This window comes from Schistocerca serialis, chromosome 6, assembly GCF_023864345.2.
Source record: "Schistocerca serialis cubense isolate TAMUIC-IGC-003099 chromosome 6, iqSchSeri2.2, whole genome shotgun sequence".
NCBI classification, from domain to species: domain Eukaryota; kingdom Metazoa; phylum Arthropoda; class Insecta; order Orthoptera; family Acrididae; genus Schistocerca; species Schistocerca serialis.
This window is the reverse complement of record NC_064643.1, coordinates 596,443,662-596,465,713: the sequence shown is the minus strand read 5'-3', so window position 1 is coordinate 596,465,713 and position 22,052 is coordinate 596,443,662. Positions and strand designations below refer to the sequence as shown.

At 38.3% G+C, this 22,052-nt stretch overlaps 1 protein-coding gene across 1 annotated transcript in view; it reads right to left on the bottom strand.

Moving 5' to 3' along the window:
* Nucleotides 1-22,052, bottom strand: part of LOC126484339 (1-acylglycerol-3-phosphate O-acyltransferase ABHD5-like) — a 103,259-nt gene that overhangs the window by 61,176 nt on the left and 20,031 nt on the right. The window contains exon 5 of the mRNA XM_050107792.1: nucleotides 12,715-12,866. Coding sequence (XP_049963749.1) covers nucleotides 12,715-12,866 — 152 coding nt within the window. The remainder of the gene's footprint in view (nucleotides 1-12,714; nucleotides 12,867-22,052) is intronic.

Sequence of the window (22,052 nt, the reverse complement as noted above, 5' to 3'; positions counted from 1 at the left end):
ACATGCATAAGCATAATCAGCATTTCCATAAAAGAGAAAAGGTTGGCCCTCAGTCCTAAGGAATATAGGTCTAATTTTGTGCTTAGTTTTGTGTATGTAATTAATTTCCTAATTTATTTTGACCATTCCTAGTTAATATCTTTTGCTACAGATCATTATTGGGTGAAATCAGCAATTGTTTCGTGACTTAGATTCTATTGTTGACTTATAAATAAATATAAATACTGTACTAATTATAAACATTTGGAAGAAGAACTACTAGGATCCTTAAAGTACTTATTTGGCTCTATTTGAAAACATATTAGCAAAGCCAGCCCTTAATTAATTCCAAAACAATTCCTGGTTTGTCAAAAATATTGTTTGTGTACCTATGTCTGTTAATTTCATCATTTAAATAAATAATTCGGCCTAACCATTGTGGTAGAAGAAGGAACTTTTTGATGTATTCAGTTAATTGAATGAGGTATGTTTTAATTGTAATTTCTGTAACTTAAACATCGACAATGTATAGTTTCATTACCTATTATTATGAGAATATATAAAGGACCAATTTTTGGTCCCGAGACCATCAGTCCTCAGCCAATTTTCAGACGGGAATTATGTATTGGTTAAATTAACAACAATGCATCAACTTAACAGTGGAATAACTATAACACAAATATGCCATGTGTTAAAACAATTAATGACATTGTATGTTCAATTTATTTGAGAAATAGTGTCACAGGTACCATATTATTCTGCAAGAACTGCGAACAGTGTGGTTAGGTTTTTACCGCTCACAGATGTTCAACAGCAAACTATTGTAGCAGTATGCTGTTGTCTGTCTGCAACCTATTAATGAGGCTTATCAACATTTACGAATAGTGAACTGGCCATATAATTGTGTAATATTTGGGAGGTTGAGAACAGAGGAGGTAAAGAACTGTGAAACGCAATTGTGCAACTGTCAGCTACATCATTTACAATAGTCAGTGCTGAAACACCCCCCCCCCCCCCCCCCCACCCACATTTTCAGCCAGTGTTTGCAGCACGTCAACACCGAGAACTATCAACAAAGAAATAAAGCAGGCGAATGTCACAAATGGTGCCATTTTGGGTGAGAACTATTGTATTTGGACACAATAAACAAGTATTCGTGCACTTTGAACAGTGAACTCAAGAATGGTTTACAATACAGTGATTTTAACGAAGTAAGTGTGTGATACATGTGGTATAGGAATTTTGTCAAGGACAGTGAACAGACAGTGGTGAAATACAATTATTTTGAAATATCAGAATTGATGTAGCCACCATTAAATGGGGGGGGGGGGGGGGGGTTTAACAGCCAATCAGTGCATGGATTTCATGGCCACAGTAACAAAGTATGACAGCAGCCAATCAGCAAGTGGGTTCTATGGAAGCAGCCACTGAGTATAGGAGCAGCCAATCAGCACGCAGGTGGACAAAGCTGACCGGGATAAACAACGTGCCTCACTGAGAGAATTACAACTTGCACCAGCTTTGTAATGAAGAATCGAGATGACAACTGCAGGAGCAGCAGGAGATAAGTGAATAAAAATAAGGTAATTCATAGGAAAAGCCATTTTATATTAAGGATACATAATGAGTGGTCTTAACGAACAAGACAGTGTGATGTGGGATAATGGACAACAGTGAAGTGATGTGATTGTTAACAAAGCTGTGGAGGTCAAGTTTTTCAATTAACAGAAAGACTTAATGAGGACTGATTCGGTAGATGATAGTGGTTATAAATCAGACATGAATGTAACTTAAATTGATGGGGACAAAAGTCCTATTGTAGATGAAATGATAAAAGTGTGATCTACATTGTGTGGTGATGTGAGCAAAATGGATGAGAACAGTAGTGAAGTGGGTGAAATTGCTAAGGCAAAGGAGGAAGAACCTATTATCAAAAGTCAGCAAAGACAATAGTTTCTGGCAAACGGAAAATTGGAAGCAATGTTAAGGCAAATTATGAGTAGTATGAGTATGAAAGAAGGCATCAGTAGGGTGGAGAATAGTATGAAAGAAGAAATTAGTAGTATTAAAATTGACTTGACTAGCTTAAAGGATGAACTGAAGAAAGAAATTAAAAAGGAAATTAAGGTAGTCAGCTCCAATCTTTCAGAATTAAGTAAGGAGGATGATGCAGTAGTGAAAAATTGTGATGAAAAGATAAAGAAATCAGTACAGAATACTAATGAGAAATTAACATTAATAAGTAGTAAATGTGTAGAAGAGAGGAAGAAACTTTGTGATGACTATAGGAGGAGGGTGGAGGCTTCCGAGAAACAGTGTAAAGATGAAGTCAAAGTAGCCAGGAAATTTTGTACTGAAAATAGCGTTAAACTAGAGAACCAAATCGATCAGATTAAAAATGATTTAGAAATGGAGGTAGAAATCAAGTGTGCAGTAGTGGTAGAGGAAAAACTGGTAAAAATAAAAATGTATATTCACAACTGGCTGACATAGAGAAAAAGGTGGAAGAGGTACAAAATCTAAAGCATGGAGTGTGTAGTGTCCCAAACAGTCCTTCATTTGTTAGTTGTAAGAAATTTAATAATTTTGAACCATACGGGGAAGTACATCCACTGGATTTCATTAGGGAATTTAATGATTTGCCTGAAACTTGGAATGACAAAGAGAAAATGTCATTTGCGAGAGGTTTTATGAAAGACGATGCTTACTGATGGGCAACTCAGATATCTGATAGTTGTACTTCGTGGCATAGCTTTAAGAAAGAATTTTTAGATTAATATTGGTCCAAAGAGAAGCAGCAGAGAATTTAGAGTGAATTTTGGGGAGGCGAGAGATTTGATCCTGGGAAGCGTACTGTGAAAGGTTTCTATCAGTTTTGGATAAGAAAATTGGAATATTTGGACAAAGAGCTAGGTAGTGAATAAATCATTATGGGCTTAGAAACTAAGTTGCCTCAGAAAGTTAGAGAATTGCTTGTACCTGCCCCTAGGGGTAATATTAGTGACTTTTTAATTATGTTGATAAAATGGAGAGGGTGAAGCCTTCAGTGGAAGATCATAGGAGGAATTTTGATTAAATCAGGGAGAGAGTTTCAGGTAAATAGGATGAACAGAACTAATTATAGCAGACGTTCAAGGAATTGTTGGGTGAAGGAAAGTCAGAATGGGCATGGTAATGGTAGGAGAAACTCAAGGAACAGAAATGGAGGAGAAGATGGATATTCTGGGTCAAACCATTTAAACTAGATAATGCCCCAGTTTTGGCTCGCACTAGGTCAGGTAGTGATGAAGAGCCACGTGTATCTAAATGTGCTGTAATCACAGGTAAGGGTAATGTAAATGACAGTAGTAAGATGAGTGTAAATTCTAATTTTAGTGAGATGTTGAATGATGGTGTGTGCAGCAATGTTTATCCTGTAAAAATGGAAGAGAAAGTTACTATAATAAAATTAAGTGATGAAACAGTGTGTGTTGATGTTTCTCAGGATGTCAAAAGTGTCCAATTGGATGATAAGTTTTTAAGAGAATATATGGAATTCAGGTGTTTTGCTTTGTGGTCTAATCCTGGAAACAAGGGTCAACTAATTAGCCAAGTATTTGAGGACAACGAAACTGACGGTGGGTCTGATTCTGACAGCAGTTGTAATGATGATAGCAATGACGAATCCAGTAGTGATGAGGACAAAGTATTTGAATTTAACAGTGGTGATGAAGACAATGTGTTAAGAAAAGAAAGAATTAAGGAGGATAATATTAAGCCTAATGAAGAATTAGAGTTTAATGAGAGTGGTAATGAGGAAGAGGACCATGCTATCTGTCTTTTGACTGTGTCTGACAATTGTTTTGGTAAGCAGGATGATAGTTTTTCCAGGGAAAGGATTAATGAGGATTTGTTGTATGAAGAAGATCACATGGTAAGTAAAAAGGAAGTGTGGCACCCTGTAATAACAGCAAGTGTACAAGGTATACATGTTAAGTGTTTACTGGACGGTGGTAGCGATTTGAGTGGCATTTCACAGGCATTTTTTGGATCTATTAAGAACACAAAGGGTATAGTAATGATGCATGTTTCTGGAATAAAAACTATGTGTGTTACTGGTAAGCTATCAAACTGTTCATGACCTAGATTCTATTGTTGACTTATAAACAAATACAAATTCTCTACTAATTATAAACATTTGGATGAAGAACTACTTGGATTTTTAAAGTATTTATTTAGCTGTATTTGAAAACATATTAGTTGCAAAACCAGCCCTTAATTAATTCTAAAATAATTATGATATTGGGGGCTTGTGAACAGTGAAAGTAAAGAACTGTGAAATGCAATTGTGCAACTGTCAGCTACATCATTTACAGTAGTAAGTGTGGAGTTTTCACCCCCTATTTTTCAGCCAGTATAGCAATGAAGCACACCGACATCGAGGACTATCAATGAAGAAATAAAGCAGGTGAACGTCACAGACTGTTTATATGATCAACCAAAAGTGGTCTTGAACCAAAAGTGGTATTCACAATTTGGTTTACAGAAAATATGGATATGGTTCCCACTATGTTCCAGGGCAAGCAAAACAGTAAAACTTGTTGGTAATTATTAATATCTAACCTACATACTACCTTTGCTGTAAAGGGGTCACAGTATTTCATACTCTCTGAAAATACATCCTGTGGTAGTGATGCATTATTGCATATGTTTTCTTTAAGTTGTGCTCCATAGCTTTTACGAGTATAAGACTTTTGATGGAAAACCACCATCAGATAGCTACAATTTCTATTGTTCTGCAACTAGTTTTGATATTAAGGTCATTGTCAGGAACACCTGGACATAATACACGGAAGAGAGTTAGACACTAGCTTTCAGTCAAAGCTTTCTTCAGAAAAGTAAAAATACGAACATTCACTCACACAAGCAAGAGCACCTCATGCACACACAACCACCATCTGCAGCAGCTCGGGCTGGAATTTTTCATTGTGCCTGTCTACAGCTCAATATGTCATCTTTACAGTGAGTAGCAATCTATCTTTTCCTTATACTGTTGCTATTCCAACCTGGAGTGTCCATTGTTTGAAGATGATATTGCAATACGATAAACACTCACCTTAAAATTTGAATAATTACAGTATAATGTACTACTGTGTACCACTGCTGTTATGATCTTCGGTCTGAAGACTGGTTCAATTTAGCTCTCGAAATAAATCTGTACTGTGCAAGCTTCTCTACCTTCGTAAAGCTGCTGTAAGTGACATCAATCTGAACCTATTTGCTTTATTCAAGCCTTGGTCTCCCTCTTCAATTTCTATCCTCCAAACTTCTTTTCATTACCAAATTGATTCTTTGATGTCTTGGGATGTATCCTATTAATCGATCCCTTCTTTTGGTCAAGGTGTGGCATATATGTCCATTCTCACCCCCCCCCCCCCCCCCCCCAATTCTAATCAAAACCACCTCATTTGTTATTTGATCTTCTATGAAACCACAGTTCAAAAGCTTCTATACTCTTCTTGTTTGAACTGCACCCTGTCCACATTTCATTTCTGTCCAAGGATACACTCCAAACTTCCTAAGACTTACAATTATGTGATTCTTGAAGATTTTCTGGCACGGTGAATATTCCATGAGGTTTTGGGATTGCATCTGGATGACGAGCACATCTTGTCACAATGTTTCAGAAGACAACTACTCAGCCATCTTCAGGTGCACATTTAACACTGGAGACTGTGGGTGTATGTCACTAAGTTTATACTACGTGAAGATGCATTCACACAGATTACCACTGCATGAGTGTCCTCTGTCGAGTCTAGTTCTCTCTGACAGATACCGTTAACAGAGGTGTGCAGGTGTGTGTGCAATGCTGATATTGCATGCACATATTCTGTTGAATTGCGGGTCTGTGAAGTTAAAATTCAAGTGTCAACATTATAAAATCAAATTATAGTTCTTTGGCCATGTGTCTCATTTTCTGTTCCGCATGGACTGGAGAGTTGCTGAGGAACTGCAAGAATTTTGATACACTGTTCACTTTTTGTAACACCTGATATGACAGTTCATTAGAATAATTCATGCCCTTCAGATTATATATGTTTGTGTCATTTATCTTGTGCATGTTAGGAAACCAAATTGTACCTATTCAATCAACTCGTAAGCAAAAATGATCCAGAAGCAGGTGAAAACTGTAGCGTTTTCTGAGATTGCACAGAAGAGCAGGTAATGATGGCACTGGCAGGAATGTTGAAAAATGGACAACAGCAAGTCACAATTCCTTTGTGCACATCTGCCTGCTCCCCTGCTCAACAGTCACACCTTCCTGCTTGGTGGGCATAAATGAATACTCTTAGCGGTCTAGTCATTTCACCTGCTCGAAATACATGTACACCCATAGCTGTCCGGGTGCTCCATCTACTGTGCATATATGTATACCCATAGTTGCAAATGGGTTAATTGCCGATAGACGTGTCATAAGGTGTAAATGTTTCCTTCTGAAGATGTTAGAGAAATCACGGGTCCCATTCCTTATCTAGTTGAAAACCACCACCCTCAACAATATCTTCAACCAAATGTACTTCCACAGCTTCCTTAATAAGTGAATCCCGAAGAATCTTGTGGTGGATAAGATTTCTGTGGCAGAATAATCCATAGAATGTCCTGCAGAGATACAAAGCTTATCAATGGCTCACTTACTGGGCTGCAAACAGCAAGTATGGTGATCATGTTTCACTCATCTTTCCCATACTGTGTGTGTGTGTGTGTGTGTGTGTGTGTGTGTGCGCGCGCTGATCAATGTAGGCTCTGTCACAAAGGCTTAGTATCTGCAGACTTCGGCCTTCTGCAAACCCAGATCATTCTTTACTTAGCCAAGTACACCCCAGGCCTTTGTAGATAGCCATAAGATTAAGATAATGTTTCTTTTGGATTCTGTCTAAATTCGACACAACATTGCTGACATATGGGAGGAACACCCTGGAACAGAGGGTGCTCATTCAGTGTAATCTTTGTCATGTGCATCCATGCCAACTTTTGGTACCAATGGTTCAAATGGCTCTGAGCACTATGAGACTCAACTGCTGTGGTCATAAGTCCCCTAGAACTTAGAACAACTTAAACCTAACCAACCTAAAGACATCACACACATCCATGCCCGAGGCAGGATTCGAACCTGCGACCGTAGCGGTCGCGCGGTTCCAGACTGTAGCGCCCAGAACCGCTCGGCCACTCCGGCCGGCTACAAATTTAGCAATATGCACCATCCGTCTCCACAGTTAAATAATCACCTGAAGACAGCTGAATGGTCATCAGACAAAATATCAAGGCAAGATGTCTATGTTATCCATCTGCAACACCAAAACCTCAGGGAATACTTAAATTTGCATTTGATGTTGGGGAAGATCACTTTGGATTCCGTAGAAATATTTGAACACTTGACGCAATACTGACCCTACGACTTATCTTAGAAGCTAGATTAAGAAAAGGCAAACCTATGTTTCTAGCATTTGTAGACTTAGAGAAAGCTTTTGACAATGTTGACTGGAATACTCTCTTTCAAATTCTGAAGATGGCAGGGGTAAAATACAGGGAGTGAAAGGCTATTTACAATTTGTACAGAAACCAGATGGCAGTTATAAGAGTCGAGGGACATGAAAGGGAAGCAGTGGTTGGGAAGGGAGTGAGACAGGGTTGTAGCCTATCCCCGACGTTATTCAATCTGTATATTGAGCAAGCAGTAAAGGAAACAAAAGAAAAATTCGGAGTAGGTATTAAAATCCATGGAGAAGAAATAAAAACTTGAAGGTTCGCCGATGACATTGTAAGTCTGTCAGAGACAGCAAAGGACTTGGAAGATCAGTTGAATGCAATGGGCAGTGTCTTGAAAGGAGGATATAAGATGAACAACAACAAAAGCAAAACGAGGGTAATGGAATGTAGTCGAGTTAATTCGGGTGATGCAGAGGGAATTAGATTAGGAAATGGGACGCTTAAAGTAGTAAAGGAGTTTTGCTATTTGGGGAGCAAAATAACTGATGATGGTCGAAGTAGAGGGGATATAAAATGTAGACTGGTAATGGCAAGGAAAGCGTTTCTGAAGAAGAGAAATTTGTTAACATCGAGTATGGATTTAAGTGTCAGGAAGTTGTTTATAAAGTATTTGTATGGAGTGTAGCCATGTATGGAAGTGAAACATGGACGATAAATAGTTTGGACAAGAAGAGAATAGAAGCTTTCAAAATGTGGTGCTACAGAAGAATGCTGAAGATCAGATGAGTAGATCACGTAACTAATGAGGAGGTATTGAATATAATTGGGGAGGAGTTTGTGGCACAACTTGACTAGAAGAAGGGATCGGTTGATAGGACATGTTCTGAGGCATCAAGGGATCACAAATTTAGTATTAGAGGGCAGCGTGGAGGGTAAAAATCGTAAAGGGAGACCAAGAGATGAATACACTAAGCAGATTCAGAAGGATGTAGGCTGCAGTACGTACTGGGAGATGAAGCAGCTTGCACAGGATAGAGTAGCATGGAGAGCTGCATCAAACCAGTCTCAGGACTGAAGACCACAACAACAACAACAACAACAACATTTCCCTTTTTCAGAAAAACTTCTCTTACTATTGTCAGTTTGCATTTTATGTAACTTTTAATTTGGTCATCGTCAATTACACATGATATATCAGGAGGAAAGGACAGTGTCGGGATATGACAAGAATGATCATTCGAAGCAGAAAAGTCATGTACACATGGGCCCTAAAATGTTTACCTTAGAAGCTATGAGCACTGCTTCGTCTTTAATATTGTGAAACAAATCTCTTCTAAGGTATGTTCTTTGCTTTCCATATTTTGGGAGGAGGTAGTATGGGCCAAAGCAAGAAAAATCATCTAGTAAACCTGGGCTCTAAAAGCATACCTTAAGAGTTATGAGCATTTGTTCAGTTGAAGATGTGTGTTCCACATCGGGTGAAGATGACCAATTGCTCACAGCTCTTAAAGTATGTGTTTTAGTGGAGATTTTTTCCTTTTCTTAAAGTATGAACAGCATAGAGCTGCAGTAAAACAGAACTGTTTCACAGTGCCAATGACGAAGATGTGCTCACTCCTCTTGAGATGTTCATTTTAGAGCCATGCTTACTAGAAATCTTTTGCTTTGAGTGATCCTTCCTGTCATATCCCTGAATACTGACCATTCCTCTGGGGATACCCTGTATTTCAGCCCAAACAGCAAAACTCACTAGTTTTAGTCTCTCATTTTGTAACTTAATTTGATCAACATTGCCTGATTTCATTCTACTCCAGTCCATTACTCCTGCTTTACTTCTGTTGATATTCATCTTACAACATCTTTTCCAGACATTATCAACTATGTTCAATTGTTCTTTAAAGTCCTTTGCCATCTCTGATAAAAATACGAAGTCTACAAAGATGATGCAGCTTCCTGTTTATTTATTTATTTATTTTTACACACAAATAAGATGTATGGTTAGCAGTTTTACAGTCTAAAATATTTTTATATTTTGTGAAATACAGGTTTTTTGAAAGATATTTCATTTCTTTTATGATAATGCTACAACAATGTAGTTTCTATACTGATATAATGTGCATCAAAATTGCATGGGCATGATGACCAAGAAGCTGTCTGCCACCAACTGTGGCCAAGAAAGAGCTAGACCACCCAGTTGCTGAACACTACACAGCCTTCTATTCCCCAGTGCACCTGCAGTCTTTTTACTTATCTCCTTTACTGTTCCCTTCCCTCCCCACCCCTTCCTCTGTCTAACGTCCTGACTGTACCTACCTCCCCTATCCTCTCCTGACTACATCCCTGTATGCTCCCACAAGCAGTTCTTTACTGTCCCCCACCCCTGCCCTGACAAACAACCCTCCCCTCCCCTCCCCAGCCTCCTCCTTATCCCCACCATCAAGACTACTTCTCTCATTATACACAGTTGCTTGCAGTCTGGCCTTGGCAGCCAGAGACAGTGGTCACGTGTGTGTGTGTGTGTGTGTGTGTGTGTGTGTGTGTGTGTGTGTGTGTGTGTGTGTTGTCACTACAGGAAAAGGGCTTTTGGCCAAAAGTTTATAAGTTTAGCAGTCTTTTTGTTGTGCCTGTCTGTTACTCAACATCTCCACAACACGGTAAGTAGCAACCTATCCTTTTCAATATAATGCCAAAACTATACATACTGTTGACAAAAAAAGAGTCAATGCTGAATGTGTAGATGTTAATGCTACTTGCTGTTTACAGTAAAAGTTCAATGCACCACGTCTGACCTTTAATTGGTCTGAGTTTGGAGCCCTACCTCAGTTGTATTCTGGATGTGATGCATCACGTTATACTCCAGGTGCACTGTAACATGAAATGCAGTTGCTACTGATGTTTAACTCTGTGTTTCTGTCGTATATTGTAGACGTATTTAGAGAGCCATCTACATTCACAGCACTAAACAGGCACCTAATTCATTTTAAAATTACAAGCATGCGCTATACACCATTTTAAAATTTTCAATTAAGTGCTTCATGATGTAATTCATTTCCATACTATAATATGTTTCTTTCTTAATGAAGTATATATGTTGTTAATGAGCACTGTGTCTAGCTCTGATGCTTGATGACATTAATGTTTAAATCATTCACAAAAAACAACTTTTTGGTGGTTTTACATCAAAATATCTATTGCATATTTGACCAAATACCTTGCACAAATGTGAAGAACAAAAGCTTAGTAATTTACTTGATATATCATTAACTTCATGGGAGTTTCTGCTTTTGAGAGTTAATTGCATTCTTCCTTGGCAGAGCACAGAGTAATCTACTAGAGTCGATATGCGATGACATTGTACTGCTTAATGAGGATGACTGCATGCACACAAAAATTATATTTAATGTCATGATAAAATATCCCACCTGGTGTGCAAGATATATGCGACAGGCGAAACACACTAAGGCTTCAAGCAAAACATAAATAATTCCAATTCAAAAGAAAGCAGGTGCTAGCAGGTGTGATATTATCAAAGCGTCAGTTTAATAAGCTGCAGCTGCAAAATACTAACATAAATTATTTACGGAAGAATGGAAAAAGTGTCAGAAGCTGACCAGAGGAAAGATGAATCTGAGTTCTGGAGAAATGCGGGAACACATAAGGCAGTACTGACCCACAACTTAACCTGGGAGACTCCCAAAATTATTTACTTTCCTGCCTTAAAAAAAAAAAAAATAATAATAATAATAACCAGATATGGACAGATACATGCAAATAATGTAAATATTCTGTTCATGTAATGATAAATGTTTAATTGTAGAGAGAGAGAGAGAGAGAGAGAGAGAGAGAGAGAGAGAGAGAGAGAGAGAGAGAGAGTTAACAAAATTTTACAATGGGGATTTGTGTTTATGAGTATGGGTGGAGGGTCACAGCTTGTTAGGAGTTACCATATTACACTCATGTATAATGGAAGATCCAGGATGGAGTAGCACCAATTGAAATTGGATAGATTGTTACACGTAGAGGAGGTGGTGAGAGACAGACTGGCACATTGAAAATGAACTGCAGGATATTATTAAGCTATTCGACAAAGAGCCTCTTCAGACACAGAAATGCAAACATTCATACACACACTACTCACTCACACATAACCGGTGTCAGAGGCTGGACCTGACTGGTTAATAATATCCAACAGTCTACTTTCCATGTACCTGCCTGCTGCTCCATATCTGCTCTACTTGTTGAGTAACAATCTACCCCATTTCATATTATTACAAATATTTATAAGGTACATTTGATAAAATCTAGGATTATGGCTTTAACTTTAACTTTATTTTGAGCTCATAAGCTCTGTTGTAGGACATAGACCAGCTTCGACAGAGAGAGAGAGAGAGAGAGCGGGGGGGGGGGGGGGGGGGGCTCAAGAATAATGAACCAGGCAAACACAGCAGCATGCCAGAGCTTGAGTTTTTGGATCAAGTGGCTAAATAATCCTCTGTGATATAACAGCATTGTCACTATTACAGAATGGCAATGGGCTAAGATCTTTCAGGGAGCTGCACTCTGGCATTTGACTCACATGGAAGCCAACACTTTATCACACACTGTAAGTTTTAATTCTGGGCTCTGATGTGATAAAGTTAATTTTGTTACATAAAAAGACTGAACAATTAGTGAGAGAACTACATTTTGCATTGAAATAACAAAATAAATAAGAACACAAACAGTCACACTCTAATCATTTCGTCAGCCTTTTGTCCCTACACATTTTCCTATTAGGCAACATACAGCAGACATGCATGAAAGCAAATGCTCTTTCAAAATGATGAAATTCTCATGCAAGTATTTTCTTTTGCTGTCCTTTATGCAAGCAGAGTATCAATTTTATTTTCCGTCCTTCACTTTCTTGCTTCTGTCTTCTTATTAATTCAAATGTAAATTTAATTTATTTATTTAAAAATTTGTACTGGAAAACGTGTGGTATATAACTCCACCAAATAAACTATACTTTCACAACATTACACATACTGTTGACTTTTTGCATCTCTCTGAATATTATCGAGTGTAATACAACATACTCCCTCATACATTACACAGTCGCATCCTAGAGATACATAAAAGCTGAACTTTTTCTTTAATATTTGTCTGCTGGGTGCTTATTTCTGCAGCCAATGGTGTGTGTGTGTGTGTGTGGGGGGGGGGGGGGGGGGGGGGGGAGAAAGAGAAAGAAAGAGAGAGAATAAATTAACTTCAATAATTTTTAGGACTCACCAAAAGGCCCTGCCAAACGGACAGGCCACAATGGATTAAACGGTTGCAGCATATAACCAATAGCGCGAACCCACAACGGAAGAGTTCTTGAGGAGGCTTCTGGGGGTTTCTCAGGAAAGCCCCAAGGATCAGCCAGAATCAAATGCTTCACTCTGTAATCATTAAAAATAATTATTACTATAGGAATTAATACATATGACACAAAAATTTTAACTGACATGAACTAGAGAAGTCTCTGTGGAGTGTTGAGATAGTGATGCTCACCAGAGTACACAGTGATTCTAGGTGCGTAAACTGTGCGCCATGATCTTTAGCACACAAACTACATTGATCATAAAGTGTGTGGCATTAATAGTATAGTAACAATATTTGCCATAAATACAACACTTTTGGATTCCTGTTCACCAAGCAACAGTTAGCATTATGTAGGATGCACAAGGTATTCTCTCTCTCTCTCTCTCTCTCTCTCTCTCTCTCTCTCTCTCTCTCTCTGTGTGTGTGTGTGTGTGTGTGTGTGTGTGTGTGTGTGTGTGTGTGTGTGTGTGTGTGTTCAATTTAGTAGCTCCATATATGAAATAAATTCTGCTGGATGATTCAATGGTGACACTGATGTAGGATTCCTCAATTTTGTTTCTGTTTAGCCACCTATTTCAAGAAAATGATGAAATATTGGCAAATATCTACCGAGACTTCAGCAAAAGTGGCAATGGGTTGCTATCAGGCTACTCCTCTACATTTTTTGGCAGATGAATATGAAATGGAAAAGCTTTAATCTGTCTCTAATCTCTCATAAAAATGCATACAGAAAATATCATCACTTTGCTAGTTTGACATTACTGACGTTCACAAAACAAGAAACAATTTGTTCCCTTATTTCACTTTAGACAAATATATGGGAATTCCATTTTGTTGTAAAAGGTTACTTCACAAATATACAACCCACAGGTCTGTGAGGAAATAAAGGAGTGAACAGTATCTTACTGTGAATAAAGAAGATATAATTACACTACTTGATTATTATTGCTGTATTAATCACCAAGTCCTTAACATGTAATAGATATTGAAATGAAATAGCAAGACAAATAAATATTAATGAACACTGAAGTACATGTCTGTATGGAATGACTAATTTAGTTCAAAATAACTAGATATTATCAACAGTAAAGTGACTTACTGGGCAGGAAGTGTGAAATGTGGGCAATAAGCAGTTCAGACAAGAGGAGAATATAAGCTTTTGAAGTGTGGTGATAGAGGAATGTTGAAGATTAGGTGGGTAGACCAAACAGCAAATGAGGATATAATGAGCTGAATTGGAGAAAAAAGAAATTTATGACACAACTTGTCCAAAAGAAGAATTCAATTGATAGGACACATACTGAGGCATCAAGGATTTGTCAGTTTGGTAATGGAAGCAAGAATGAAGAGGTAAAAACTGTAGAGAGAATCCAAGGTTGGAATGGAGTAAGCAGATTCAAATGGAAGTGGGTTGTAGTAGTTAGTCAGAGATGAGCAGGGCTGGAAACACTACTCAACTTTCTGGTATTCCACTGCAACTTATGGTGTTCTGGTTATGTATTTTTTTTCTTTTTCTTTCTTTTAGGTATAAAAAATTCAACAAACTATACAGATTGGGGGATAAATTTTAATTGACAGTAAAGGAAAATCAGTAATAAGCCCGACAGCAATGAAGCAGGACAATTCATTGTTCTCATATAGGATTTAAAACTGTATTGTATCAACAAAATAATTAATGTTTGAAAATACAATATACATATGCACATGGAAATAATCAATTTTTGAAAATATGATGTAATCGGATGGATAAAAAAACTACTCACTAAGTGGCGGCAGGAGAAAACACATACAAAGGTATTTACATTTCAAAGTTTTTGGAACCAGTGGCTCCTTCTTCTGGCCATAGGGTTGAAGGAGGAGGAAGAGGGGTGAATGAAAAGAACTGGTGAGGTTTAGGAAATAGAGAGATTCCAGGAAAGTCATCCAGAGCCCTGGGTCAGGGGAGCCTTACCAGATGGGATGAGATTTGAAAACCAGAGAACTTAAAAGCTGGAGGAGAAGGGAATACACATGACACAGATTACTGAAAAACATTGTGCGAGACTCGATAAAAGTGGAAAGCTATGATAATTATACATGGTAGACATGTGAGGGGGGAGGGGAAAAATAGACAGGTTGGAAAATAAAAGATATAGGAAAATAACAGAGTGTGAAGAACAGGAGTAATTACTGAAAATAAATGCTGAGACCACACTAATTAATGTAAATTTAGGCCATGTGTGTGGCAAAAAAACAAGCACATGTTGTAATGCTAGTTCCCAACTGCAGAGTTCTGAGAAACTGATGTCAAGAGTGAGAATTCAGGTGGCATATGTGGTGAAATAAGCAACAAGATTATGACTATCATGTTGTAGAGCATGCTCTGCATCAGTAAGACTTCAGCTGCTGGTTTGGTTAAGATACACTGATGACACTGTTGCCACATGGACTCATGGCAAGACTGATCTGTTAAAATTTTTGGAATCTCCCAATTAAATTTCATATGCTCTTACTCCGAATGTGTTACCACTTTTCTTTATGTTGACCTCAACCTCACAGAGGGCCAGCTACACACTTCTGTTCACATTCAACTTACAAACAAACAACAGAACTTACATTTTGACAGTTGCCATTCTTTTCATGTCAAACATTACCTTAAATACAGTAATGGCATTTGAGGCACACGCATTTGCTCAGATGCAAACTCTTTACAGCAGTACACGACCATTTTCACATCAACCTTCACTGTACGTAATTATGTCACCAGCCTAGTTCAAAAGCAGATTTCCCGCACTATCACATCGAATCTTGGTACTGCTGATCCCTCTAAAAAATTGATTTAAGGGTACACCGCTTGTCACTCCCTACCACCCTAGTCTTGAATTTATTAATCGGCTACTTCAACAAGGTTATGACTTCCTAAAATCTTACCCTGAAATGACATCCATTCTGTCTGAAATTTTGCCCACCACACCTAGAACCACATCCTACAATATCCTAGTCAGACCCTATGCACCTTCTGCACTCATTTCTCTGCCCTAAGGCTCATACTGCTATGACTGTCCCTGCTGTAAGACTTGTCTGATGCATCCTCTAATCACCACTTATATCAGCCCTGTAAATGGCAGAACATATGTTACAAAAAGGAGAGTCACCTGTGAAAAAACATGTCTTGTACCAGCTATTATGTAAACACTGTTCAGCCTTTTACATTGGTATAGCTTATCGGTTAGAATGAATGGGCATAAACAGAGAGTGTTTCCATGTAATACACAATATCCTGTTCCAGAGCATGCTCTACAAAATGATCTCAAGTATCTGTCCCATTACGTGTGCCACTAGTTTCTCGTAGCTCCACTGATGGTTCTTGCCACCCTTCTGGCCTAAATTTACATTAATTTCTGTTGTCTCAGCATTTCTCTTCAATAACTGTTCCTTTTCTTTGATCCCTATTACCTTTCTGTATCTTATTTTCAATCCTGTCTTTTTTCCCCTGCCCTCCCCACCTATCTACCATATATAAAGCACTTGGATTCCCACTCTTACTGATTCTTGCACAATGTTTTTTAGTAATCAATGTCTTGCTTATTACCCCACGTTACCCCTTTAAATTCTTAAAGTTTTCCAATCCAATCTGGTGCATGCACAAATAATAAGTCTTTCCTTCTCATCCTGTGCAGTAAGTCTCCCCGACTCGGAGTTCAGAGCAACTTTCCCATAACTCTCCCCATTTCCTAAACCTTGACAATCATTTTTCTTAATCTCTCTTCCTTTCCCTCCAACCCTTTGACCAGAAGAAGGAGCCACTGGCTCAGAAAGCTTGGCATATTTATATATTTTATATGTGCTTCTCCTGATGCCACTTGATGGATAGATTTTTTTATCTATCCATACTGTGTTATATTTTAAAACTGTATTAAAATTTTTGTTGCCTGTCCAAGCCTGGTATATTTCAAATCCATCTTTTCAGGGTCCTCCAAAATGCTGCCCAATCACAGGGCACAAAAATCTGCTCCCTCTATGAGTGACTACACATATTAAGCAATGGCAAATCCAGGATGGAAAGTAACAATTCTATGAAGAGGATAGTTGCTACTCACCTTACATCGGAGATGCTGAGTCGTAGAAAGGCACAACAAGAAGACTGTTGGAAAGTTAGCTTTCAGCCCACAAGACCTTTGCCAAAAAGACACCACACAAACACACACACACACACACACACACACACACACACACACACACACACACACACACACAAATGCTACTCTCTCAGACATGGTTACAGTTTCTGGCAGCTGGAGCCATGGAGCCAGACTCTAGCTGTCAGAGGCTGTGTGGTCATATGCATGTGAGTTGTGTGTGTGTGTGTGTGTGTGTGTGTGTGTGTGTGTGTGTGTGTGTGTGTAGTGTCTACTTTTGACAAGGCCTTGTTGGCTGAAAGCTAACTTTCCGACAGTCTTTTTGTTGTGCCTTTCTGCAACTCAGTATCTCCACCATATAGTGAGTACCAACTATCCTTTTCATTATATTGTGGTTATTCATATTACTTACAATGACTTTAAGCAAAAATTTTAAAATGACATAGAATTGCTGGCTAGTACTTACCTCCAGAAAGCGAGATATGTAGTGCTGTCGACAGACAGACATACAGGTACACAAAACTATCAGCAGAAAACTATCATAGCTCTAGTAGCTACAGGTATTAGTTGCATCCTAGTGGAGGAGAGAGAGGGACATGTTGGAGAAGGTTAAAAAGGGAACAGCAATGACCTGCCCCTCCTTTTGCCTGGGTTGAAAGAAGAGATAAGTGACAGAAAAACCCTACATCCATTGTGGATGAATCTTTTGATTTGTGATTTTGCTCTTACTCAGCCAAAGGCGCTGTACACAAACATTCATATGGAGCTTCCGATGTTATCCAACATGTCATTTAGATATATTGTGAACAGTGATGATATATTCCCTGAGACTGATGTATTTATTTGCTAAGAAATCTTCAATCCCGTCATAAAGCTGGCCAATATTCCACTAGCACATATTCTGTTCACAACACGATCCTACATAACTGTATTGAACATCGTCTTGAAGTCAAAGAATATGGCTTCAATATGCGCTCTGCTACCTATGAACTCATGGATTTTGTGTGCAAGAAGTGCATGTGAAGTATGTGTATAATGTCACTATATAAAGTTATAAACACTGTGCACCATTGAAGCACTTATATGTAGGGAAGTAAACATACATTTCAATACTTTTCTCAGAGAAAGCAGGCTGATAAAACACATCTTGTGAGATGGCTGGTTGTAACTTAACATTAATATCTTCCTATTCCTAACATGAAACTACCAGTCACTACACATTTTAACTAAAAATATGTCTCTCTTAGGACAGAGTTACTATGGTATGTGTGTGTGTGTGTGTGTGTGTGTGTGTGTGTGTGTGTGTGTGTGTGGAGGTGTAGGGTGGGTGTGGATAACTGCGCACACATGCTCACACTTTAACTGAGAGTGAATGGTAGCTTGCTACAAGTGAAATTTCCTATGCTGTCACACTTGTCTACATGTCATGCATCAACTAGCTGCAGGTGAGTGATTGCCCATCATTGCTTCTGTTACTGTTTGCATCTTGCTGTTTCCTTTATTGTAATATTAACTAAAAATGAAAATATGTAACAAAGTTTAAACTTATACTGGAAAATTTGATTCTACATCACTTTCTTATGTTCATATTCATACATTATATTCATATTTAACTACATGACACTTTCATCACCATTATCACAGCATTCAGGATTCAACACTGGGTGGAGTCCTCTTATGGATCATACCATCATCAGCCATTCAGGATTCAACACTGGATGAAGTTCTCTTGTGGACTTCTCCAACACTCACACTCTTCCACTCTAGGATTCAAACAATTTTTACATGTTTTCTAATACCACACAACCGCCATCCATTACGTCATCATTCTAATTTTTTCTTATATTACAGCAAAGATATTTCTTGGTCCATGTACCATCCATACAGCTGGTTACAGGTCTACTCACTTTGATTTCATTTTCATTAGCTATAATTATGGCACATGCCCCAGTTTTTCCCCAAATACGAGGTGCATTCAAGTTCTAAGGCCTCGATTTTTTTTCTCCGTACTGGAAAGAGATAGAAACATGCGCATTGTTTTAAAATGAGGCCGCGTTCATTGTCAATACGTCCCAGAGATGGCAGCACCGTACGGCAGATGGAATTTTACTGCCAGCGGCGAGAATGAGAACTGTTTTAAATACTTAAAATGGCGACGTTTTCTTTACTTGAACAGCATGCAATCATTCATTTTCTGAATTTGCGTGGTGTGAAACCAATTGAAATTCATCAACAGTTGAAGGAGACATGTGGTGATGGAGTTATGGATGTGTCGAAAGTGCGTTCGTGGGTGCGACAGTTTAATGAAGGCAGAACATCGTGTGACAACAAACCGAAACAACCTCGGGCTCGCACAAGCCAGTGTGACGACATGATCGAGAAAGTGGAGAGAATTATTTTGGGGGATCGCCGAATGACTGTTGAACAGATCGCCTCCAGAGTTGGCATTTCTGTGGGTTCTGTGCACACAATCCTGCATGACGACCTGAAAATGCGAAAAGTGTCATCCAGGTGGGTGCCACGAATGCTGACGGACGACCACACGGCTGCCCGTGTGGCATGTTGCCAAGCAATGTTGACGCGCAACGACAGCATGAATGGGACTTTCTTTTCATGTGACAATGGATGAGACGTGGATGCCATTTTTCAATCCAGAAACAAAGCGCCAGTCAGCTCAATGGAAGCACACAGATTCACCGCCACCAAAAAAATTTCAGGTAACCGCCAGTGCTGAAAAAATGATGGTGTCCATGTTCTGGGACAGCGAGGGCGTAATCCTTACCCATTGCGTTCCAAAGGGCACTACAGTAACAGGTGCATCCTACGAAAATGTTTTGAAGAACAAATTCCTTCCTGCACTGCAACAAAAACGTCCGGTAAGGGCTGCGCGTGTGCTATTTCACCAAGACAACGCACCCGCACATCGAGCTAACGTTACGCAACAGTTTCTTCGTGATAACAACTTTGAAGTGATTCCTCATGCTCCCTACTCACCTGACCTGGCTCCTAGTGACTTTTGGCTTTTTCCAACAATGAAAGACTCTCTCCATGGCCGCACATTCACCAGCCGTGCTGCTATTGCCTCAGCGATTTTCCAGTGGTCAAAACAGACTCCTAAAGAAGCCTTCGCCGCTGCCATGGAATCATGGCGTCAGCGTTGTGAAAAATGTGTACGTCTGCAGGGCGATAACGTCGAGAAGCAACGCCAGTTTCATCGATTTCGGGTGAGTAGTTAATTAGAAAAAAAATCGGAGGCCTTAGAACTTGAATGCACCTCGTACATTTGGTTGTTTTCCTGATGGTGCTAGTGATTCCCATGCTCTACTGCTCCCTGAGGAAGTGTCATTTTTGTAATGGTTTTCACATTTAAAATCAATGTCTTACTGCCTTAAGTCAAAACAAGCAGCACAAACTGATTATAAACCTGTTTCAGACCTGTTCCACCATGTTCTTCCATGTGTTGTGGAAGTTTATCTGTATTAGATGCAAACATGTCACTGGCAAATTGTAGATGGCTCAGATATAGGTACAGCTGTACTCAAACTGTAGGTTCATTTGAACACTGCAGTTCTTTAGTGGGTACAGTCATAATGAAGATGATGATATTCCCTTGATTTCCTCCAATCTCTGAAATAACCCAGCCAGGACCTACAGTTTAATGTGTACAGTGACCCATGACTGTTCTCCTGCCACTTGGTGAGTAGTTTTTTTTATGCCTTCTATCACATTATATTGTTGTACATTATTTTTGTGTTTTTACATTAACATAGGCTGTTTCTGTAGGGCTGTTTTCTTGAAATTGAGGCTAAAGTTTTCTCAAACAGTATTAATTCTGAGTAAATTGATAATTCATGCTTATTGCTGTGTTTCATAATCGATTCACAATTTGTAAAGGAGGTCAATGAACTACATCAATTATGTTTTACTGAACTTTGTCCCAATCAACAAATTATGATTCAGCCTCTCTATTACACCAATTAATTTTCATGTGTTACAATAACACACGGTATTACTTTTTTTAAAATAAAAAGTAATAGAAAACACAATTAAAATAATAATGCAGACATTCCATGGTCTGTTACTTCATTAAAAGCTATTACATTACAGTTAGCCTTAGTCCAACATGGTAATGAACAACTGACACATAATGTTTCTTGTCTGAGAACAGGCAAGCACTGTGATATTATATCAAAAGCAGTAACTACATTTTCCTTTTTTATATCAGATTTTAAGTATACATAAAAAATACACTTTCATAAATAAAATATGTTTATGACATCTGAAATACAACTGAAATAAAAGTCTCCTATAAAATGTTTAAAAATCAAGCATTAAGTACAGTAAAACGTAAAAAATAAAAGTACTCACCAGAATGATGATAACTGCAGTGCAGCTAATAGGAACAATACAAAATAAATTCTAAGTGTCAAACTTTTGAAAGCAAAAGAGGTGAGAAATAAACAGAAAGGTTTATCAACTATATACCAGGACTTTCCTTTGGTTCCTTTTTTATATTTATTGGCTCCATGCATACTCAATTACGAATCAATTAATTTTATATCTCATTTATGTGCTATTTTATTTTCTACTATTCTCTCTTTTCTGCATTAGCTTCTAAAGAAGGAATATTTACTTTCAAACACTGGAAATAACTACTTCTAAACGTTTCAAGTAAACAATTCAATGTAACAAATAACTTCCAAAATCTATTTAACCAGATAACATTATCACAATGCACACTTCCAAATAAGGAATGTATATATTGCACCGAGACAACATTTTCAAGTCCAGTGAGATGAAACAATTGGATCTCACCTCTGTTATGGTGACAGGCATTGAAGAAGTGTGTAACCTATCTTTTTCCCACGACATCATCAACTGAACTTCCATTTCAATCTTTTAGCGTTAGTCCACAGGTGATCCCTATGAAATATTTGTGCAAGGCTGCAATGCAATATGACAAGGAAATGTCTGTTAAATGAAATTACTCAAAAAAAATTGCTGACAAAAGTTTAGAACTTTATATGATCTTACTGCTATTCCAAAATCAGCAATAAGAATCTATAAAAGTGGGAATTAAGCCTAAATCAATATGAAACAGCAGAACTTTTTGCAAAGTAGGCATCTCAGACAGTAGATCAGGTA